Here is a 19754-nt window from a genome sequence, read left to right as displayed (position 1 = left end):
GCTCAGTTCATGATCCTGGAGTCCTGGGATCGAGTCCCGCATCGGGCTCCCTGCTCGGCGGGGAGTCTGCTTCTCCCTCCGACCCTCCCCCCTTTCATGCTCTCTCTCTCTCAGTCTCTCTCTCTCAAATAAATAAATAAAAAAAAATCTTAAAAAAAAATAAAATAAAAAAATAAAGCTACAATCAGGTGAATGCAGCTTGGATGGTCAGAAACAAATACCCAACTCAATTCGTTTGGTGATGAATAAATTAAATTAAGTTAAATTAAATTATTGCCTATGTGGTAAGAATACTCTCAGGGAAAATAACTGATTTCTTTTACAAAAGTGCAAGAACAATTCAATAGAGAAAGGATACCCTTTCCAACAAATGGTGTGGGAGCCATTGGACATCCATAAGAAAAGAGAAGAGAGAGCTTTGACCTAAGTTTCACACTTTACACAAAAATTAGTTCAATATGGATCACAAACTTTAAATGTTAAATGGAAAACTATAAATCTTCTTTTAAGAAAAAACAGAGGAGAAAATTTTCGGGGATTAAGGTCTATAAAAAGTCTGTAGATGTGACACCGAAAGCACAGTCAATAAAAGAAAAAATTGAAAAACTGAACCACATTAAAATTTAAAGTGTTTGCTCTGAGAGAGATCTAGTAAGAGAGTAAAAAGCCAAGCTGCAAACTGAGAGGAAACATTTGAAAACCATATACTTGACAAAGGAGTATATGAAGAATTCTCAAAACTCAACAATAAAAAATAAATAAAAAAATAAAAAATAAACAGTGTCAAAATGCAGAATAGTGGCAATATCAAATGCTGGCAAGCTTGTGGAGAAACTAGATTGTTTATACATTTATTATAGAAAAGTGAAGTGATACAGCTACTCTGGAAATAGCTTGACAGTTTTCTTTGAAAACTCAACATGCAACTATCGTTTTTTTAAAAAAAGAGAAATTTTCATTGCTGTTATCATTTCATCTTCACACTGGTTTGTGAAACATAGTAGAATGTTCAGTTGTTACAATGCTGATGCAATAAATCCATTATTATTCAGACATGCTTTCAATTATCTGCATCCAGATGATAAAATGTAAGGAGTCCGTTTTCCAACTCTGTGAATATTTTTAATTTATTAATAATTTTAATATGCAAAATCTGTTTCATTGAATGACTATAATTTAGGATTCAAGCTCCTTTCCCTTGATACAGTTAAACCACTGCATTGCACACACACACACACACACACACACACAATCAGAACAGAAGAACCAATGACACACAATTGTCCTGCAAAATCATTTTATTTTCTACTGTATAAACATCCTTCTCAGGTAATGTTACTAGAACAGCCTGTTTTTGTTTTTGTTTTTTTTAAAGATTTTATTTATTTATTTGACAGAGAGAGACACAGCAAGAGAGGGAACACAAGCAGGGGGAGTGGGAGAGGGAGAAGCAGGCTTCCCGCCTAGCAGGGAGCCCGATGTGGGGCTCGATCCCAGGACCCCGGGATCATGACCTGAGCCGAAGGCAGACGCTTAACAACTGAGCCACCCAGGCGCCCCGAGAACAGCCTGTTTATGAGGCTTTTATAGTTTGGGATAAATAATAGTTTTAAAAAAACTTCTATTTTATGGAGTTGTGATATAAAAATGATTTATAGGCTATATTTTTCAAAAAGCATTTAGCTAGACTGTAATCCTGCTGAGAAAACTTTCCTGTTTAAGTCTATGATATGGAATGAAAAGATATGATTAAAAGTCTTCTGATCAAGAAACTTGCAGTCATCAAAGGAATGTTAGTCTCCACAGAGAGCCACCAGGATTTTTTCATAATCTCCCTTGGTTTCGTCCTGTTGGTTAAGAAATAGAGTATGCTTAATGCTACCGGAAACCATAATCAACATAAGATATTTTTAATTATAGAAGAATTATGTATTTGTAGATTAACGGGTGTAGAACATATATCACAGTATGTAAACTCTAGGATCTTTTATAATGATATCATTTATTTAAATAATACAATTAATATAGCAGATAACTGATATTTGTTAATCGATTATTATATAAAAAGCAAGAGCTTTCAAGATTCAGATTATATTGATTATGTTATATATTAGAACTATTATCTTCCAAGAACTAAATGTCACACAGAATTGAGTGAATTTAACACAGTATGATTTCATATCATAGTGAGGGCTATCTGACTCACTCACCAGGGAGAAAGTGATAAGCCTGTGATTTTCTCACCTTTTCTTGGTAGATTTAGTTATCCAATATAAGTGACAACTTAACTTGAATTAGTCATCTATCTTTCAGTCTTTCAATAAGTTTAAAACCCTTGTCTTTTTATTTTTAACATTATAATGAAAATTTAAACATGCATGTTTTACATTTTACATATAACAAAATTAAGAAAGCTTAGAATAATAAGTTTCTAATCTCTGATCAATATTCATTGCAAAATAAATCACTATATCTCCCTACTAAAATATTTTGGTTGCTAACTTTATGTATGGGAAACTAAATATTTCCATGGCTACTGAAAAATTTGTGTTGTTTTTCAGTAGAGAACTCACTAGTCCAGTGAAAGTTCAATTTACTTATAAATTACGTGTCCTAATATAACAAATTAATCTTACATCTAAAATCTACAGGTACATAAGTCAGATTTTCTCTTTGGAGAAGTTGCGAAAAGACTGCCATTTGTGGAGGTGGCATTATCAAAATCACAACATACCAGGATGGCTTGGCAGAGAGAGACACCATACAACTTCTGGTAGCATGCTTTGATGTCATTCATGTCAATTTCAGAACGGGAAACCATAATTCTGATCAATGTCTTATGATGAGTTCCAGAACCCTGTTTAAAGCAAATGATGGTAAATGTCATATTCAGAGCATACTCTTAATAAAGCAGGTATAGGTTTGAATGTGAAGCTCTTTTGTTCATTCATTAAAACACACACACATGCACTTGACACATGCACTTGACACAGGTGGAAATAAAATGGCAGGAACCCAACTGCTGCATCAGCTGTATGGAAGAGCTTTTACAAACTCCTCATTGGTCTTCCACCATCCAGTCTTTCCTAGGTCTAAACTATTCAAAAATTACAAAGAACGTGAACCTTCTAAATTGCAAATCTGATCATTGAATCCATCTATTTAAAACCCTCCATGGTCTTTGGTTGCTTTTAGGAAGAAAATGAATCATTTTATCAGGGTTTACAATGTCTGTCTAATTCCACACCCTCTTCTTCCACTCTGCACCATCCCTCTCATGACATTTATTATCTTGCAAGAGTCATGCTAACTCTTTCCCTGGACCAACTTTATCCCTCCAACTCTGCTCTCACCTGGCTAATTCCTCTTCAAATATCTTAGTCTTAGTTTAGCAGACCGCAAGTCTACATTGATTCCTCCTGCTCTTCTACCATACTAGGTATTCATCCTTACCCACCCAGATAATTACCCCCCTAGATAGTCCCAAGCATGAGGTCTGGGACTCTACTGCCTACCACATGCCTATCATTTTATCATTTCAGAAGGACTCTTCCTATTAATTGAAGGGTTAGATCTCTCTCCCTCCCCCCCCCTTTTCTCTTGAGACCTCCTTATTTTGGAGTTGCAAAGGAAAAAAAAATACAACCTAATAACTTTTCACAATACCTGTATACAGGCGGCATCCTGATGCATGCTAGAGAATAAAGTTCAAGTGAAGTGGCTAAAGTGGGATTGCAAATCTATCGCCGTTAACACCTTCCACTTCCGTATTAAAATGACATTTTAAAATCTTAGAATGAAATATGAATCCAGGGCATGGATGACAGAATAATAAAAAAGGCCAGTGAAACTTAGAAAGGAGGAAATTATAAAACCCACAACCTTAGCGGAAGTAGGTTACTAAAATCACGCATTAAAAGAAAAAGTACAGAACCTTTCTCTGCTGACTCAGGTTTTATGCAAACAATGAGTAAACCACAAATTACTGACAAGCTCACCTGACTACCTTACCTGTAAAAAAACTACAACAAATCTGACAGAATTTTATTCCAATAAGTATGTGTGTTGCCTCTTGCATTACATGGAACAGTGGTTCTTTTTAATGGGAAGATACGAAAATGAGTGTGGCTTGCAAACAATACGAAGTTTTCTGTTTTTCTCTCCACAAACAATAATTTCACCCCTCAGCAAAGCATAAAAATAGAATGTTACCTTCATGGCCTGATGAAGCTTCTCGGCAAAGAACATCGGTTTGCTCGTGGCACACTTCACTGCAAGACAGGCACACTTTAGCGGACATATTTACCATACGAGAAGAAAGACGCATGTGAAAGTTTTACCAGAAAGACTCCTTTCTCCACTGCTGTTCCTCATCCCCCACTTAATAGGGGATATTTGGCCTATAAAAAGCTTTCTGTAGATGGTGGTCTTGAGGAATCTTTTCCCTAACAACATCACTATCTCCTCTGTCTTAAATCCACTCAACAGCAACTTCAGTTCATGGTATTCTAGAGTCTCCTCTTCTTGGAAATGGGGAAACTGGCAGGTGTTAAAGGTCATGTGGGCATACAGTAAATACTTTTCTTCGTGTCATAATAAGAATTTTTTTTTTCAAAGGAAATAGGACTTGCCTTCGATATAAGGCAACTGCCAGATAAAACACTAATAGACGCAGCCGTTAGTAATGTTCTCTGCCTTGCTCCTCAAGTGTGATCGATGGACCAAACGTATTGGCACAAACTTGGAGCTTGTTAGGAATGCAGAATCCAAAGGCCACACTACAGATATAGTGTAGTGTGAATCAGAATCTGCATTTTCACGAGATTTCCAGGGGCTTTATGAGCACAGTCACTGCTTTAGAACATAGGTTCCCGGGTGCTTGGAATAGCATGGGAGACCTTTAAAGGCTTTTTCTTCTAAAGACCTTTCCAGAAGCCCCTGGAGACCTACTGAGCTAATTCCTCTGGACTTGTCTAAGATGACTCAATCAGCAAGTGACAGACCAGGATCTGACTCTGCATTTATTTATTTCCAAACCCCACATTCTTAATGATCACTCTGACTTTCCCCCAAGCCATGCCCAGCCTGGTGCATCACTTGGCATAAGTAAATGCTCAGAAAGTATTTCCCATCTGTCCATCTTTTTGAAGAATTGTTATTTTATTATAATATTATAAATATCATACTGCATATTCAAATATGATATTAAACATATTATTTAATATAATATTTTAATGTAATTATTAAGATGGCCATTATATACCTTTAGCTAAATATTTATAGTCATTATCTTCCACGTTGCCTCTATATAAAACATAAGTTTATTATATCTTAGTTTTTTGGGTCTTTTTCATTTTTATTTTATTTATTTATTTATTTTTAAGGAGGCTTCACACCCAGCATGGAGCCCAACCCAGGGCTTGAACTCACGACCCTGAGACTAAGACCTGAGGTGAGATCAAGAGTCAGAAGCTTATCCAACTGAGCCACCCAGGTGCCCCTGTTTTTTGTTGTTGCTGTTGTTTTTAACTGTGGGACAGCATCGACCGTTTCAAGTTAGAAAAGCCTTCCCCTTCCATGACTACATACCGATAGCCGTGAGGCATTTCTCAATGTCACCTTTCATCTCCAGGTCCAGAACTTTGTTCATGTCGTGCTTACTGTACTTGCTGTACTTCTGAAACACTGAACATTAAATTTAAACTAAGAGAGGTACAAAGCATCCTATTCTTTAGCAAACTAGCAAAAGCAGGGGAACTGACGCAAAGCATTCTTTTGAATGACTGAATTTCAAAACACACATTTTAAAGCTAATTATTCAACTGGGCATATTTTGGATACTTCATCTTCTCCTAGGAATGTAACTCATGTGGCTATTTCAGTGCTCCTGTATATTTCGGGGAAGTTTTCACAAGTGTTGACATTTATTAGAACTGGCATGTGATTGACAGCCGTGACACTTCCTACATCAGAGCTAAATGCCATACCGAATGGATCTTCCCTTATATAAAGATCTGTGGAGTAGATGTCTCTTATTTTTATCCTTAAAAATCAGAAGGTGCTATTATAAGATAATGAACTTCAGGTAATCATTAGGACTTCCCCTTTTGCCTTGGCTTCCAAAAGGTTCAGAGCCAAATCTAGGGCTCAAAGGACAGAACTCTTGTTTCTTTTGGTTTGGGAGCATCTCTATGCTTTTTTTTTTTTTCCACTTAGTCCTGAGTTTAATGTTTTTCTTCATTGTAATTTCATTCTGTTGTATGTGTATATTTTGTCACACCTATTCCAAATATCTTGGGGGAGTAGAAATCGTCAAGATAATTAAGTAGTGTTCTGCCTGCCAAAGTCACAAAGGGTGTTTCAAATATGATAAAATGGTGGCTGTACAAAGTTGGACAAATGCACAAATAGCAGTAAAGGGTCAGGAGCACTATATTCACTTGGTATGAGAGTGACACTGATTAAGGCTTCTCTCTTTCCTTTCTTTTATTTGTCCTCAAAAAAAGTGCGTCTACTATAAACAGTTTTCAGGAATTTTTTTTTCTTACCTTGGCGAAGATGGGGATAGGTTCTGGTGGTAAGGATGGTAATGAACACATTCACATCTGTCCCCTTTCTCCTTTCTCCTGCTTCATATAAAGCCTATCAAGAAACACAAACATAGGGGCGCCTGGGTGGCTGAGTGTCTGCCTTTGGCTCAGGTCATGAATCCAGGGTCCTGGGATGGAGCCCTGCATCAATCCCCGCTGCTCACTGAGCCCCCTGCTTCTCCCGCTCCCTCTGCCAGTCCCCCTGCTTGTGCTATCTTCTCTCTCAAATAAATAGCTAAATGAAACCTTTGAAAAAAAGAAACATAAACATTTGACTATCTGCTGACTTGATACTTGCACAAGAATGTTAGATCTCTTCAAAGATTTTCTAGGCATCTGCTTTGTGTCCAATTCAATCATAGTAGGCAATGCTAAGAATTCAAGTTCCTTAAAGATAGGGACCTTAGTTTGTCAAGTATCTTCCACAGTATGTCTCAAGGCACCTTGCAAACAGTAAACTGAATATATTTTTGCAGAGTAAATATTTGCTGGATTAAATTGCTTTCAGATTATGCTTTATATCATGGCAACTCCATGGAACTCTCTAAAAACTTTTTTTTTACTCTTAATTGTTCAAAGTAACTATCAGCAAGTGGTACTAATACATCAATAATACAAACATAACCTAGATCTTGAATTTTGATATTAAAATTTCTGGATTCAGAATTCTGACTCTGCAACTTAGCTGCTCTATACTCTTAGATAAACAATTTAACCTTATGAAACTGCCAACTTTCCTCTTTTGTAACTAGAAAAGGTAATCCTTGCCTTATTATCACAAGCATGCTCTGTTAACTTTGAAATGTTAATTGCCATCATCCTCCTGGGCCACACTAATCCATGTAGCTGCCATAAATATACATCTGACAGCCCTGATAGTCTTAAAATAGAAAGCAAATTCAGAAATGTCACAAGCAAATAAGAATCATTTTTTATTATGGGCAATTAGTCAAATACTAACTTTTTTTTTATATGCTTGCACAATTTCTATTAAAATGGCCAAACTTCTGATGGACATTAAGTTATTTTGGACTTTTCAAGCAAACATCTGGTGTATATGCATTTTTTCAACAAAAAGTTAATGAGTACCTTTTATGTGAAAGATAATGCACTGGTATTATGAAGGGAGTGGGTATGGACACATAAGCTTCTCTCCTATTAACTCACTGTGATGAATTTATAGACGTAATACTATCCTGTGAGGGGAGTGGGTATTGACACATAAGTTTCTCTCCTTTTAACTCACTGTGATGAATTTATAGACGTAATACTATCCGTGAGGAAAGCATATGCAAATAATAGTCAGTTTTTTTTTTTTTTTTAACAAATTCCAGGCCCTAAAATGGCACAGTTTTTCTAATGTTGCCAAGGGACTGGTGTATAAATAACCAACAACCTCACTGAAACTATGTGTGTCAATATACTTGAAAGTATATAAAAACATTATTATAATTTTTATAATTATAATATCATTACTATAATGTCTTTACAATATAAACTTACGGCTATAAACCACTCCATTGTTCACTGTTAAACGAATGTTTGATGCGCTTACTCTTTCCACTTAACTTAAAAAATTATTTTTCCCTTTCTTATACATAATAAGATAAAAATTCAGTGTTTTCTCAACAAAACAATTCTTAAGAATGACAAATCAAATTCTCATTCTTTTCTTTCCATCCTTTCCCACTTTGTAAATAATGAAATCTTTTAAAAACATAAAGACCACGTTTTTCTCTCTTGAGCTATTCAAGTACAGGACGGGTGTGCATCATTCAGGGAATGAACGTTAGGGGCCATTGGTCTCTCAGAGGATCTTAGATTTGCTTTCACATAAAGGCATCAAGTGGTAACCCCACCTAACACAGGACCTATCTCTCATAGGAAAGTCAACTCCAGGAGGATCTGCTTACCCTAGCATCTGAATCAGCCAAGTCGTCATTCAAGCCAAAATCCTCCGATCGGTCACCCTGAAAAAAATCCCATTCTGTGGTAAGTTGTTTTCTAGCATGTAATCACATGATTTGCGTAATTCCCTTAAAATCAGATAAATAATACTTTTTTGAGAAAAAGAGAATCAAGTGCTTATTTCAAGAGAGAGGGAATTTCATTTTACTCTTCATAAAGGACGAGGTATGTCCTGAACTAGATGAGGTATACCTTAGCCAGGGAAAGCAGAGCGTTCCGATAATCTCCAGATGTGTCTGAGGTGATATCTTTAGCTAGATCTCTCTTCAGTTCTGAGAAACGAGAAAAGTGTATTTTACAGTAAACTGGTGATAAATGGGCACCCTAGCAACTGGAGTGCTGTCTGGTAATAGCATGCACGCACCAGACACGTGCCAAACAATGAAGAAATATTTTACTCTGCAGACTTTCCAAAGCCCCGTCATTAACATCAACATTCAGTTTTAAGAAATGCGTATTAGACGTAGTTTCCAACTAAGGTAACTTGGACTGTTGGGTATTAAAACGTACCCTCTCTGTAGACTCTGTTAATTTCTCTGATTTCTTTGTTAGTTCTCGATACCAAAATTTCATCCAGAGTGTCTTCATCAGTTCCAAGGCCCTGAATTAAAAAATAAATGTAAGAAGAACTTTGTTCAAGAGCGTCTGCTAGTTTTTGGGTCCCAGAATTCATTTGAATCTAGCATTTAGTAAATTTCCCACAGTATTTAGTAAATATCCACAATATTTAATAATTACAATAAACTCTATTATATTGCTCTAAAAACAAAATGGGTTTAAAGCCATTATTTTGCACAAAGATATAAAAAGTGAGGTATAGGATACATGCAGTGACAGATAATATGAGGAGAATGGAAATAATACAGCTGCTAACATCAACATTTCATTCATTCATTCATTCATTCATTCATTTATTTTATGCCCGCTGATTGGCATAGCCCATACTAGGTGTGAGGATATAACAAGACGCATAAGCAGACTTGACCTATACAGTCTGTGGAGGAAAGGAATTCTGCTTAAATCAGGTTACTTACCTTCATGGCAGCACGAAGTTCATCAGCATCAAACTGGGCTGGAGTTTTTAATAGAGCCAAAACCACCTCCTCGAGGTGACCAGAAAGGGCTTTCTTCAGAGCTTCATCCAGGGGCTATAACGAAGAGATGAGAGTCAGGGCTTCTAGTAAGTAACATGCTGGGCAATATAGCAATGTGGGGTTACCTAACCTTTAGGTAATCTTACTACTGATTTTTAAATCCAGCCATCTTTTAGAGCTCCTTTCATTCAGATACAAAATACGAGATTTAGAATGTTACCTTCGTTTTTTAGATATAGAGTGATTACAATGCAATGTACTGCATTCATTGATAACTTCTGAAAGGATTTCTTTAAGGGTTCTCTTGATCTTTTACAGGGGGAGGAAATCACAAAGCTCAAAACATAGGGGTTTGTATATGGATAGAAACAGAAGTTAGAATGCTTTAAAAATAATGCATTAATAATTTTTCAGCCTTTGGAGTTTGCAGTGCTCAAATAAGCACCGTAATCAGACATTGGCATTAGATCATTTTCTAACTGCACGCCTTAAGAAAATTACCCATTTTTGGTATAAAAAATACAAAGCTTACTTTTAAAGTTGAATTATATGTATAAACTTTACATTTAGACATGAAATTGCTGTTTAAATTTCAGCAGAAGACACATGTCAATCAGAACATATTCCTTATTGCCAATAGTACCCTTGATATTCGTTATATTCAAATTAAAGACTGGTCTCCATTAGAGAAGTCATCTGCAAAGAACCAAGACAGCTAATGTCTGAAACCAGAAATTTGCTAGTATTGATTACAGTGCAACCAAGTGGATAAACACTGTAATTCTAGTCTTAGTTGTAAAGGGAACACAGTGTTAGAGACTGAAAAAACTAGGTAACTGTGCCTCAAAATCTGTGTTTAGACGTAAGTGTAATTGAAATTGAATATCTAAATTTCCCCCTCCAACCTACCTTCCCTTTTTCCTGGAGATAGGCCGCTTTGATCTGCTGACGCTGTGCATTGTTCCTCTTAGTTAGAATGTCAATGATGGTTGCTTCATCCACACCTGGAAATAAAAGGCCACGAGGCTTTAAAACCAATTTTCTTCATCATCAGTAATGGACATAAAATAATTAATTATCAAGATGTCCCAAATGAAGTTCTAGGAAGCTAAGAAATATAAAATGACAGAAGCCTAGGACATGGAGGCGACATTAAAGGGAAGCACTTCAGATGGCACTCTATCCATTTGAAGGAGAAAGAAAGGGGAAATTGTTCCCGGCCCTCTCTGCTGCAGTGTTTGATCCTGATTGAAACCCTAAATGTGAGCAGAGGTGTTGATTTCAGCATTGAGTTTCTGCTAGAAATGAGCTGGTAAAAACATCAGTCGTCTCAACAAAGATTCTACTGATTTGCCCAAAATTTCCTAAGTGTTGAGAAAGGAAATATATCTTTGTTTGATAAAGAAATCTTTTTTATCTTCAAAATGAAACAGACTTTTTCCACCGCATATGTCCCTTTTTTGACAGCCATTCAAATGGCCATTGTGAAATGTCCCGGAGGGTTCTGTTTTGGGAAGACGTAATTACCTTTAACTGTTATAGCGTTATGCAAGGCAGCAACATCCAAGGATGGATTGAAGCTAGGATAGGGGCTCACTGCTGACCCAGGACCGCCTTTGGATCCTTTCACAGTTTTCTGTGGATAAGAGAGAAATAGAGTCATGTCCACTCACTCTCATTAGTTTTCCGCTATTTAACTAAGTTATTGTATGGTCACTTGACTTACAATGTATTCCTGCTCTTCATTTTCAATAAACCAGGCCTGTTTGAGGAATTCTGTTACCATTGCCATTTTTAAAGAAGTATCTGGAAAGAAAACAGGTAGATGCCATTACAAAACACAAACCTACCACACATTTATATCACTCTACTCTCTCGCATACGCAAGACACAGAGTAGCCTTGACCTTACTTTTGGATTAATTTTAGGAGCATAACAAAATGCTAGATGTAAGCTTTTTACAAGGAGAGTCTTACCCTTGAACAGAAACCCATAGCCTCCACTCAGACACTTGGCTCTTTCTTGGCATATTCAGTCCTAACCTTTAGGGGTCAGATGATTCTACAAGTAAGCATATAGGCTGAAGAGGGGGGTTGGTGATTTATTTTACTGATCTAAATTTATACACCATTCACCATATGCCAAGCACTGAGGGTTCAGAAAATATTGAAACATCATCCGTGCCTCAGCTAGTGTGTGCTTCCTGTGGGAAAAGACGAAAGCTAAGGGGTCGTGCTGGCTGATCTGAGCCTCTCTTGAAATGAGTCAAGATTAACCTGACAAAAAAGTTAAAGAGAACAAAACAGAGAGAAGGTTGTCATATTTGGGACACGGAAGGAAGTCTACTGAAGCAAAAAATGTTGACAGAAGCCCAATCAAAGAAGTCTAAATGTATCTCCAAAGCTTTAGGAAAACATGAATGGATTTCTAAAAAGAGAGCAGCATGATTCCTTTTATATTTCAGAAAGATCACTCATCCTATATCATAGAGAATGGCTAAGAGATGGGCAAGATGAAAGATTAGAGACAGCTTAGTAGGCCTTTAGAGAATCTGCGTAGGATTGGTGAGGGCTTAGAGAAAAGTAATGGCTAGAGAAACAGCATAAAGTTTCACATTTATAAGGTAAAACCATCTGTGGCAGTCTGCTGTCTGTCTCAAAATTCAGATTCAGACTCAAAACGCTAAAGAAGTTTGATAAAGATTCAGAAATACCATCTGAATATGGTATTTCTCCCTCAAATAATTCAGTTTCTTTTTCCATTCCTTAGTATAAAATTATTTCAGCATTTGGAGTAATTGCTATACTCACATTTCTTCCTAGTTGAGCCATCCTAAATACTAGTCCTGCGTGTTCTTCCACCCAACACAAAAAACCCAGATTTTCTAAAGGGTTCTTTGTTCTGACAGGAAGCATCAGGGTGAAATTGCAACATAAGTGCCCCTTTTGGCAAATCCTATCTTGAAATTTTTTGAATTGCTATCATGGTTCAGCAGTATTTTTATTTGATCAACCATGTATATTTTTAAAACCTGAAGCACGTTTAAAACCTCATGCGTTCCCTGTTTTGTCCACAAAAGAAGCTATCAGCGATCCTTTTTGTCTGGGGATTTGTTTTTAGGAGTCCATACTCAAGGTCAATGTAGCTCTCCATACCCTTCGTTTATCCCTCTGGAGACTATGACCGCGAATACATCTGAAAGAGTTTGGAAAGGTAATCTCAGTAGTTTTAAATTCTTGATACGAAGCTAAATGAATCATGAGGAGTAAAACCCATAACCTGATTCTTCAACAGCATGTTCGGACAAAGTATTTCAGCCACACCTGCTGAAAAATAACCTCAGTTTCAAGTAATGAGATTAAATACATGAGGGAAATCATATCTAGAGCAGAAACTATCTCCACTTAATTATCATGGGGATTGTTCAAATTACTATTCTGTCATCTGTGAGAAGAACCATTATATTGTGCATTCATTTAAAGTAATCTCTTCCCCACCCCCCAGCAACTGATAAATTTGAAGTTATTTCCTGCGGTAAAGTCATGATGTACAATTCTGCACGAGGTTTTAGTTCCCATTACAGTCGTAATCTGGTGCAATTGCTGTTGGCATGGGGAGTTTCATTTTCCAATTATTTAATTGGCGCATCCAGAGCTTCTAGCAATTTCTGGCAAGGTTTCAGGTATTTGAAATTTCCATTTTTATAATCTCATCTATGCCCTTCATAAAGTAGAAGCCTCAAAATGACTGATGTGATTGGTCACTTAACGAAGTACTTTTCCATCAGTGAAAGGGGCATTCCAGTATTTCCACTCTTTTGAGTTGGAAACAAAACAAAACAAAAAAACTTCAAGAGAGACCAGAGACTAAGGATATTGTCAAACAGTTTTAAAAATGAATCTCACAACTTCAAAATAAATTTTATGAAAACTTTACTGTGCTTCATTTTTTCACTTCTAAAAAATGCTCACATAATGCATCAATTTCTTTACATAACACAAAACAACAAAAATAAGGGGGTTGAATAATTTATGTGACACAACAGAGTCTATAGAGGAGACAGCTTTGGAACATATCTTCTGAGTTTTTAGATCTTATAGTCTGAAATAATTTGGATGTTCTAAAAGCACAGTCTGGAAAAGAAAATTAGTCTGAATAGACTATCTCAGAAAAGCAATGAGAGGAAAATAGAATCTTAGTCCAGCCAAATAATATCTACTAGCTCTTAGCTTCAAGACACGGGGATAGTGGCAGGATATAAGAAATTGCCCTGAAGCAAAGAGATTTTAAAATAAGATAAAATATCTTATTTTAACTATAAGATATACTAATAGTTAATTGTTTAATGTCAACTGCATATATTAGTAGAAATCTTTAACAGTTGCAACATACCTTACAAATACCACAGCTAAAGTACTTTGGCCAAAACAAAGGGGGGGAGTGGGGCACCTGGGTGGCTTAATCGGTTAAGCCTCCAACTCTTGATTTCTGCTCCTGTGGCGATTTCAGGATCAGATCGAGCCCCCATCAGGCTTCACGCCCAATGTGGATTCTCTCTCTCTCTCTCCACCTCTGTCCCTCCCCCATACACTTCTATCCTTCTGTCCATCCCCCCCCACACCCACAGTGCACACATTCTCTCTCTTCTCAAAAAAAAAAAAAAAAAAAAAATTTTTTTTTTCTTTTTTGGCCAAATTGAATTGCTAAACCATTCTGTCTCTTCAGTAATTACCCTCTGCATGAAAACTAGCATTTTGTACTTGATAAAACCTATTCAATAATTGGAAGGTAACACTTGGCTTAATTATAGATAAATAATGCATATAAAGATATTCTATAGACTGCTACATGTTATACAAATGTCAGATACTATTATTCTTCAGAGAATAATTTGGTCTAGAAAATAGAACTGTACAATTAAAAAAAATAAAGTAGGTAACCCTATGAATTTACAAAAGATTTTCTTTTTTCTGGTTTTTTTTTTTTAGTTGCAACATTTATAGTAGGTACTTAAGAGTTTATTTTATTAATATACCTTGGCTCACTATATATCTAATCTGGCTGCTAATGAGCTCTGAAACCAAGTTTATCTCAGTTCTTAACATCATCTAATTTGAAGATGAAATTGGTCATTTATGGGTTGACCTATATGGAAATTAAGAATATTTCAGAGTTTCATCTAATAAATGATCTGTTTGTGAACATGCACTGCCAACCAATCTCATTTATCCGTGCATAAATATGTAACTTTCTAGAGATGGGTATTTTTTTGTATATTGTGTTTCAGAAGAGAGCTTTCTTCATCTCAGTCAGCAAGGAATTAAAGAGGGCAAATACGCATAAAAAGTATGCCCAGGATGTTAAGTACAATGCAGGAGCCATGCTTGCTGAACTATAAGATAAAGGTATTCCAGAAATGGGACATTAGTAATTGCACCAGCTCAAAATTTGAGAAACTAAGGCTTGTATCAAAGTTAGTTTCCTGATTTTTCAAAAACTGCACTATTGTTGTGTCCTTGTTTTTTAATATATACAGACAGAAGTAAGCTAGAGGCATAGGGACATCATATCTGTAGTGTTCCCTCAAATGTTCCAGAAAAAATATAGTGAGAGGGTGGAAGGGGTAAGAGGACAAAACAAATGTGGCATATGAGCAATTGGGGGATCTGGGTATAAAGGATATGGTAATTCTGTGCAATATTCTCACAACTCTTCTGAAGGATTGAAATTATTACAAAAGTTGGTTGTTGTTTTGTTGTTGTTCATCACAATTTCTATCTCTTGGCCTCATGAAAGACTACTTCTAAGATCTGTGACAGAAGCTGAGTTTTGTGGTGTCTCATGCCTTCCTAGAATGATCTAGAATGATCAATTATACAGTGATACCAGCAGCAGCCAATCCTTGCAAAGGACAACACCCTTATTCCCATTCTCTACCTGGGAAGAACAGTGTGACTTCCTGGCCGTGTTGTAGACAGAAGCGGCAAGCATCAAGTCATACATAAATCCATGCCTTCCGATTGCATATTCTTTTAAACTAATGACCAAAAGACAGTGAGTGGCAGGGGTGTTATTTTTAATAGCTCACACTTGAGAATCAAATTCATTAACAGTGAACCCATGGAGACTGGGGCAAGGTTTGCCCAAGTCCTCGGGTGTTTCTTTTTCAGTGATTTAGCTTGTGCTCTCTTTTCCCTTGAATATCTATTTCACAAGTCCTTCCCACACCTACCCGTGTGAGAGAAGGCAATTAGACTATACAACGGCATGACTTATGAAGAACCACCTTATGAAAGGTAGTCTCATGAATGTTTTGCTTCTGGGTTTTTGGACAGGGTGTTTCCTTTGCCTGGAATGCTGTTTCTTCCTCCATATTCACTCTCCTATGCCAAACTGTTGCTTCTAAAAGGACTCAGCATAGACCTCTTCATATCCTCTAGAAAACTTTCATTATTGGTTCAACACTCGGCTGGGTGCTCTCCCAAGGCATCCTCCTTTTCCCCTACGCTAGCCCCTACCATTCTGGATCATCACTTTCTGTTGACCTGTCTATATTCCCTGGCAGCATTACCCGGAGAGCAGTGCTAGTCCACGTTCCTTACGTACCTCCAGTCCCTAGTATTTGCTATGGTAATAAGTGTTATTGAATGGCTAAACAGTGTATCAGTGCTAATTACGTAGGAAACATATCTATACACTTAATGAATATTTCCCCCTAACTATAAGATGTAAAAATAAGAATTGAGGAGTGCTGAGGCCTATTTTGATTCTCTTTAACTGACTGTATGGCCTCCAGAAAACATTTAACTTCTCCAGGGGTCTTCGTTTGTAAAAACAAGCATGTTGGAATAAACAGTATCTAAAATGCATGAGAGTTCTGAAATGCCTGTCTCAAACTTCACCTCACGTGGATGGAGGTGGAGAAAATTAGCATAATTAAGGAAGATATTATATGTATTTTATCTGTTCTGATCTTCCTGATAAAATTTTATCCTGTATTAAAGAAAAATGAACTCATTTACTCCAGAAACCACTTTGTGTTTATCACTGAAAAATAATAGATCCATTGGTTTAGCTATTTAGCTCTGATTTTAAATACCACTCTAGAGAAGATGAAGAACAACCAACTCAGCAAACTAACATCATACACAGAAATGAACCTTTGCAGATCTTTTGATCGAGAAAGCACTTAATAAGCATGAAACTCTTGAATAATGTTATTATGAACTGTTTTGTCCACACCAATCTGATGTTGGCTAGCTGCCTCATGTGGTTGAGCCGGGGGCCAGTGTGGTAACACAGCTTCTGGAGAGGAGACCATTTCAGCATTATGAAACCAGCCCTTTACCACATTTGCATCATTTTACGATGTGCCTTCTCTTCCAGCTACCAAAATACATTCCCGGGTGCAGAGGGCAATGTTACTTTTTCAAAGTCCACGTGTAATTTTAGACACAAACAGAGCAAGAAAAAGTACACCTTTCTTCATCAAGCTAGCATTAAAAGTGAGACATCAGGACATTTAATTTAACATTCAAAATGGGCTAAGAGAAAAATTCTTGCTATGAACAATAGCCGGATATATTATGATTCACATTCTCTCACTTTTGCAAATATATCCAACACCAATAAAAACTCTGCTTTAGATTTGCTTTGTGCTTTTCTAAGGAATTTTATGGCCATTAGTTCTCATTCACAATCTAGATGCTACTAAGTAGAATAATTTTTGGAGGACCCAACTGGCATCCACAAGAACTCATCGGGCACCACCCAGAAAATATTTCCCTTCCCCTTAAGTTTTCAAAGCAGCACTTGAAAAGCCTGCCTATGACACAGACCACAGGAATAAGAATGTGGCCACACCCTCTTTAAATGAAATGATTAATAAGCGGATCCTCTTATTTATTTATGCTTCATGAATAAACATAACGTAATTTCAGTTGTTAATTACAAAGGGCATGATTATCACTATGATGTCTGAATCTATTTGATTTTTACCAAAAAAGAAAATAAAATAGTCCTATTTTGAAACAGTTTCCTGAAACCCACCTCTGGCACTTCTGTTCTTCTGTGCTAGCTGCCCACAAGTATCCACCCTCCATCATGATTTCCATGTAAGACACACAGAGCTCTTGGAAATGTCTGTCTGACTCGGTAGGAGGAAAGCACATTCTTTCCTTTTTTTTTCCATGGTAACTCACCAACAGTACAATAAGCCAGTATTAAGCAAACTGTCCATATGTGTAAAACTCTATTTCTTAACTAAGTAAAATAAAACATTACGATTTTGTGGTTTCCAAACTATAAATACCCAATGTGATTTTACAGAAAGATTTATCAAAACATATGAAATGCAGCCCCCCATAAACCCTGGAGAAGCAGTAACATGTAACATCAGGATGGGAAAAGTTTTGCAAACAATCAAAACTAACTAAAAAGAAAACTAAGACTTACCCTTTTTCCCCCTTCCAAGCACTAAAGAGAGGTTCTCTTCTGAACGTTTCCCACTAGAAGTGAAGCATTGTGCTTCTGATTTTATAGTTTGAGAGGGGGCCACACCTAGCAACCAGAAGTTAGTAATTGGCTGCCCTTTGTTTGAAATACGTGGCTCAGCCTTGTCCGAAACAAAGTGAAACAAGTCTTGCAAAACTACTCACTAAATCAAGTCCTAGCTGACAGCACAAAGGGGGAAAAAAAAACCCGGAAGGACAGACTTTTTTTTTTTCTTTTTTCTCTTTAGTTTGCATTGCTTTTTCCAGAAAAAGTAAAATGCGAAAGATTTTCAAGTATGCAGTACTGTTTACCCCATTCCTGCTACAATGATTAGCACCCTTCTTTAAACAGATTGTAAAATGAAAAATGTATAAACTTCAAAATAAACCCAAGAAAACCCTTTCAGTTTGAATCCAAGCTCCGTCACCTATTACTGTGTGACTTTGGGGACATATTTAATTTCCCTGAACCTGTTTCTACTTTTGTAAAATAGGATAATAAAATCCAAGCTGTCTATAAACACTAGAATTCTTGTGACAATTGAGAAATAGTGTATTTTTGTAAATTTTAACATCATGCAGTTCTGATTAAGTTTTATTTATATTTTACCAGCATTTTTCCTGCCTTAAAATAAAAGACTTCTTGGGGCACCCGGGTGGCTCAGTTGGTTGAGCCTCCGACTCTTGATCTCAGCTCAGGTCCTTGATCTCAGGATTGTGAGTTCAAGCTCTGCACTGGGCTCCTCACTGGGCATGGGGCCTACTTAAAAAAATAAAATAAATAAAATAAGATAAAATAAAAAATAAAATAAAATAAAATAAAATATAAAATAATAAAATAAAAAATACTTCTTGTGCCTGCATATAGCTTGTGGATATAAATAAGAAATATAAAAGAAATAAAGCTCCAGATCGTCCCCAAATTGTAAACGAAGTCAATGCTAGAAATATGATTATTATGACGTTCAAAAAAGGCATTGGCATTCGAAGAAGGCCTATTTACAGTAATTCCTTTATATAGAATCAGTTTTACAGATAGAGATGCATAAATCCTTGACATTCTAGAGTAGTTGAACAATAAACCAAACCACTAGAACTGTAAAGTGAAAGGATGAGTGAAGCTATTAAAAAACAGGTACCTTAAGGAATTTCCTACTTAACATGAGGAACGGAAATTTGTTTTGGTAGCCTCGATGGTAATTAAATTTTGTTCTTCACAAAATTTTACAAAAATTTATATGATATTTCAATTAAACTATGCAGAGGTATAAACTCTTTCATAGTGTGTGTGTCAATTTACGGGACATTTTAGTGCTTTGTTCTTTTGCTTCTTCTCCTTGTAGATATTTCAGGTAATTATATTATTATATATATGTATGTCAGCTTTACAAAAATCAATGAAAATGCTTTCTTTTTTTTTTTTTTTTTAAAGATTTTATTTATTTATTTGACAGAGAGATAGACAGAAGAGCACAAGCAGAGGGAGTGGCAGAGGGAGAGGGAGAAGCAGGCTCTGCACTGAGCAGGGAACCCGATGCGGGACTCGATCCCAGGACCCTGAGATCATGACCTGAGCCGAAGGCAGACGCTTAACCATCTGAGCCACCCAG

At 36.5% G+C, this 19754-nt stretch overlaps 1 protein-coding gene across 2 annotated transcripts in view; it reads right to left on the bottom strand.

Annotated features, from left to right (window-relative positions):
* Positions 1 to 1280: 1280 nt before the first annotated feature.
* ANXA1 (annexin A1) overlaps positions 1281 to 19754 on the bottom strand; it is a 403624-nt gene continuing 385150 nt past the window's right edge. Inside the window, exons 1-13 of one of the 2 annotated variants that reach the window (XM_006736891.3) lie at positions 18107 to 18319; positions 11379 to 11458; positions 11180 to 11288; positions 10562 to 10656; positions 9593 to 9706; positions 9069 to 9159; positions 8751 to 8830; positions 8504 to 8560; positions 6549 to 6642; positions 5590 to 5685; positions 4213 to 4271; positions 2735 to 2857; positions 1281 to 1847 (exon numbers count right to left, since the gene is read on the bottom strand). In XM_006736891.3, coding sequence (XP_006736954.1) covers positions 1794 to 1847; positions 2735 to 2857; positions 4213 to 4271; positions 5590 to 5685; positions 6549 to 6642; positions 8504 to 8560; positions 8751 to 8830; positions 9069 to 9159; positions 9593 to 9706; positions 10562 to 10656; positions 11180 to 11288; positions 11379 to 11444 — 1038 coding nt within the window. In that variant the 5' untranslated portion in view covers positions 11445 to 11458; positions 18107 to 18319 and the 3' untranslated portion in view covers positions 1281 to 1793. Of the gene's footprint in view, positions 1848 to 2734; positions 2858 to 4212; positions 4272 to 5589; positions 5686 to 6548; positions 6643 to 8503; positions 8561 to 8750; positions 8831 to 9068; positions 9160 to 9592; positions 9707 to 10561; positions 10657 to 11179; positions 11289 to 11378; positions 11459 to 18106; positions 18320 to 19754 lie in introns of those variants that run through there. The other variant, XM_081802847.1, reaches the window with a different exon arrangement.

This window comes from Leptonychotes weddellii, chromosome 14, assembly GCF_054177405.1.
Source record: "Leptonychotes weddellii isolate Sample4059 chromosome 14, ASM5417740v2, whole genome shotgun sequence".
Taxonomy (NCBI): domain Eukaryota; kingdom Metazoa; phylum Chordata; class Mammalia; order Carnivora; family Phocidae; genus Leptonychotes; species Leptonychotes weddellii.
The sequence above is the reverse complement of the archived record's forward strand: the minus strand, read 5'-3'. Positions and strand labels throughout refer to the sequence as shown.